General features: G+C 43.6%; 1 protein-coding gene across 3 annotated transcripts in view; it reads left to right on the top strand.

Moving 5' to 3' along the window:
• The window catches only part of CCT3 (chaperonin containing TCP1 subunit 3), a 15726-nt gene that overhangs the window by 9095 nt on the left and 3641 nt on the right, over positions 1-2990 (top strand). For all 3 annotated transcript variants that reach the window (XM_007457893.1, XM_007457892.1, XM_007457894.1), the window contains 3 exons: positions 687-836; positions 1606-1738; positions 1919-2000. In XM_007457893.1, coding sequence (XP_007457955.1) covers positions 687-836; positions 1606-1738; positions 1919-2000 — 365 coding nt within the window. The remainder of the gene's footprint in view (positions 1-686; positions 837-1605; positions 1739-1918; positions 2001-2990) is intronic.

Below are 2990 nucleotides of genomic sequence, written 5' to 3' on the forward strand. Positions count from 1 at the left end.
AGGGGCAAGAGAAAGGCTTATTTTTGTGTCTGTATTTGTGCATTTGTGTACATATCAGCCACTGGGTCAGGAAATAAACAAGGGCTCTACAGCATAGCGCTAATAAGCCCCAGAATGCTTTCTCCATCTTTATTAAGATTTAAAAGTAGCATTAATATCTTTTGGCCAGTAGATGGAGCCCTATGTCTAAAATTCATGGAAATATCTTTCAGGAAGTAGAGATCTGCACCCTTTTTTTTTTTTTAAAGAAGTAATGCGTGATTCTCCATTCATTCGGCTGCGCCAGGTGTTCGTTGCGGCACGCGGGATCCTCATTGCAGCATGAAGGATCTTTTAGTTGCCGCACGCGGGATCTAGTTCCCTGACCAGGGATCAAACTCAGGTCCCCTGCATTGGGAGTGTGGAGTCTTACCCACTGGATCACCAGGGAAGTCCCTGTGCCCCTTTAAATCTGTCAGTCACTGAATTTCTGTCTCAGCCAACCTTCAAATTGTGTATCATGGTCTAAGATTGACGTGCTTCCTAGAGAGAAAGAAATGTGATTGCAACTGTAGTTGTTTTAGAGGTTCATGGAAAAAAGATACTTTAAAAATCTGAAATGGTGGTCATCTGGGAAAGATGAATGTCTGGGCAGGGAGTTGAGAAATTGTCTCCTGGTTGTGGACTGAAGTGGTTCTTTTGCTCAGATACCTGGCGGCATCATTGAAGACTCGTGTGTGTTACGTGGAGTCATGATTAACAAGGATGTGACCCATCCGCGGATGCGGCGCTATATTAAGAACCCTCGCATTGTGCTGCTGGATTCTTCTCTGGAATACAAAAAAGGAGAAAGCCAGGTAATGTCCCTGGCCCTATTCCTTAAATTTGATGTAAGAATCTGTTAATATGGGCAAGGGATTTAAAAAGTGTTTGTTACATGCTTACTCTGTGACCTTTACAAGTAATCTCTGATTCTTACAACTACGCTTTACGGCAGATGATACTGACTTCCATTTTACAGATGAGGGATCTACACCTCAGAGAAGTTAGGTTAATTGCTTGAGGAACACAGCTGGTATTGGCCAAATCAGAATTTGAACCCAGCTCTGTTCGGCTTCAATTCCACACTATTCATGCCACCTTTCATAAGGCATCAGTAGAATATAGAGTAGGAGTTAATTGAGCTTTGAAGTGCCAAAGAATTTCCAGAGGGCAGGAAGCTTACAAGGCTCCATCACCCTTGGATAAAACAGAGTAATTGAAGCTTATCAAACAGTGGTTGGGAACAAGAATCGATTTATTAGTGGGAAGAATTAAGACACTGAGTTACATGCACACTGACAGGTCAGAGGAAACATTGAACTAAGTGGCTAGAGACCTTAGCCAAACTCCACTAATTGCATTGTGACTTTGCATTCCAGTTGCTTCATAATTAAATGGGGTTAAACTAGATGACTGCTGGAGCTAAAGTGGCTTATAGAGGTGTTGGGTCGTGGCTTATTCTAACTCATGCTTTCTGGGATACATGAGAGTGCTGGATGGAGGGAGTATAGTAGGTGGGATGACCCTAAATAGCTTCACCAATCCAAAATTTTTAATTCAGAGTGACTTTTCTTCACCACATAGACTGACATTGAGATCACACGAGAGGAAGACTTCACCCGAATCCTCCAAATGGAAGAAGAGTACATTCAGCAGCTCTGTGAGGACATTATCCATCTGAAGCCAGACGTGGTCATCACAGAAAAGGGCATCTCGGGTAGGACTCCATTCATTTTTCCAGACTATTGTTGTGGTAGAAGAGGGTCGGTGATTTTTTTCCTCACATGTTGTCATACACTGAACATAATTAACATGTGATGGTTAGGGTACATGGAAGATAAAACCTGTTCAGAACCCAGGGTTTCTGGTTTCCAGCTTGACACCTCTATTCTTGCAGATTTAGCTCAGCACTACCTCATGCGGGCCAATATCACAGCCATCCGCAGAGTCCGGAAGACAGACAATAATCGCATTGCTAGGTGAGTAGGCCAGGTAAAAATAAGATTCTCCTTCCCGTGTGTTTTTATTTTGTAGCTTCATAATGTAGTCATCCTTATCTGAAAAAGTTTAGCATAGGATAAAGCCAGCCAAATTATTTACAGATGGAAATAACCTGGGCTTAGCCATCTGCCCTCTTCAGAAGCTCTCTGTCTAGGGACTTCCTGTGGTCTAGTGGCTAAGACGCCATACTCCCAATGCAGGGGGCCTGGGTTCGATCCCTGGTCAGGGAACTAGATCCCATATGCCACAACTAAAGTTCCTGCATGCCGCAACTAAGACGCAGCGCAGCCAAGTAAGTAAATGAGCATTTGAAGAAGAAGAAGTCCTCTATCTAGAGTAACAGTTATCTGCTGCATGAGACTCTACTACTAACCAGTAGTGAACAGCTTATGCTTAGACATCTATGATCACTACCTTGGTGTAGGGGTCTGTTTCAGATTAGTCTGTTTTAACTAGCTCAGAATATAGCAGATCCAACAATTACCTTGATTGGATCCTCAGCTGCTGTTAATGCAACCTTAGATTGCACTTACTACTTCAGCACAAATATCTAGGCTCAGATACCATCTATTTTTTAAAGTAATTTTTTTTTAAAGGTGAGTCTATCCTAACATCACATAATATGCCATAGATCCAAATCCAATTTTATACTTAAATCGCTTTCTCTGAAATGGCTCGGCATACGTACATATACATAGTTGACTCTACATGCCCATGAGTGGGGAGAAAGTGACAAATAAAAAATTAGCCCTACATGGGCTTCCCTGGTGGCGCAGTGGTTGAGTGTCCGCCTGCCAATGCAGGGGACACGGGTTCGTGCCCCGGTGCGGGAGGATCCCACATGCCGCGGAGCGGCTGGGCCCGTGAGCCATGGCCGCTGCACGTCCGGAGCCTGTTCTCCGCAATGGGAGAGGCCACAACAGTGAGAGGCCCGCGTACCGCAAAAAAAAAAAAAAAAAAAAAAAAAA

The sequence above is a fragment of the Lipotes vexillifer genome, unplaced genomic scaffold (genome assembly GCF_000442215.2).
Source record: "Lipotes vexillifer unplaced genomic scaffold, Lipotes_vexillifer_v1.1 scaffold238, whole genome shotgun sequence".
NCBI classification, from domain to species: Eukaryota; Metazoa; Chordata; class Mammalia; order Artiodactyla; family Lipotidae; genus Lipotes; species Lipotes vexillifer.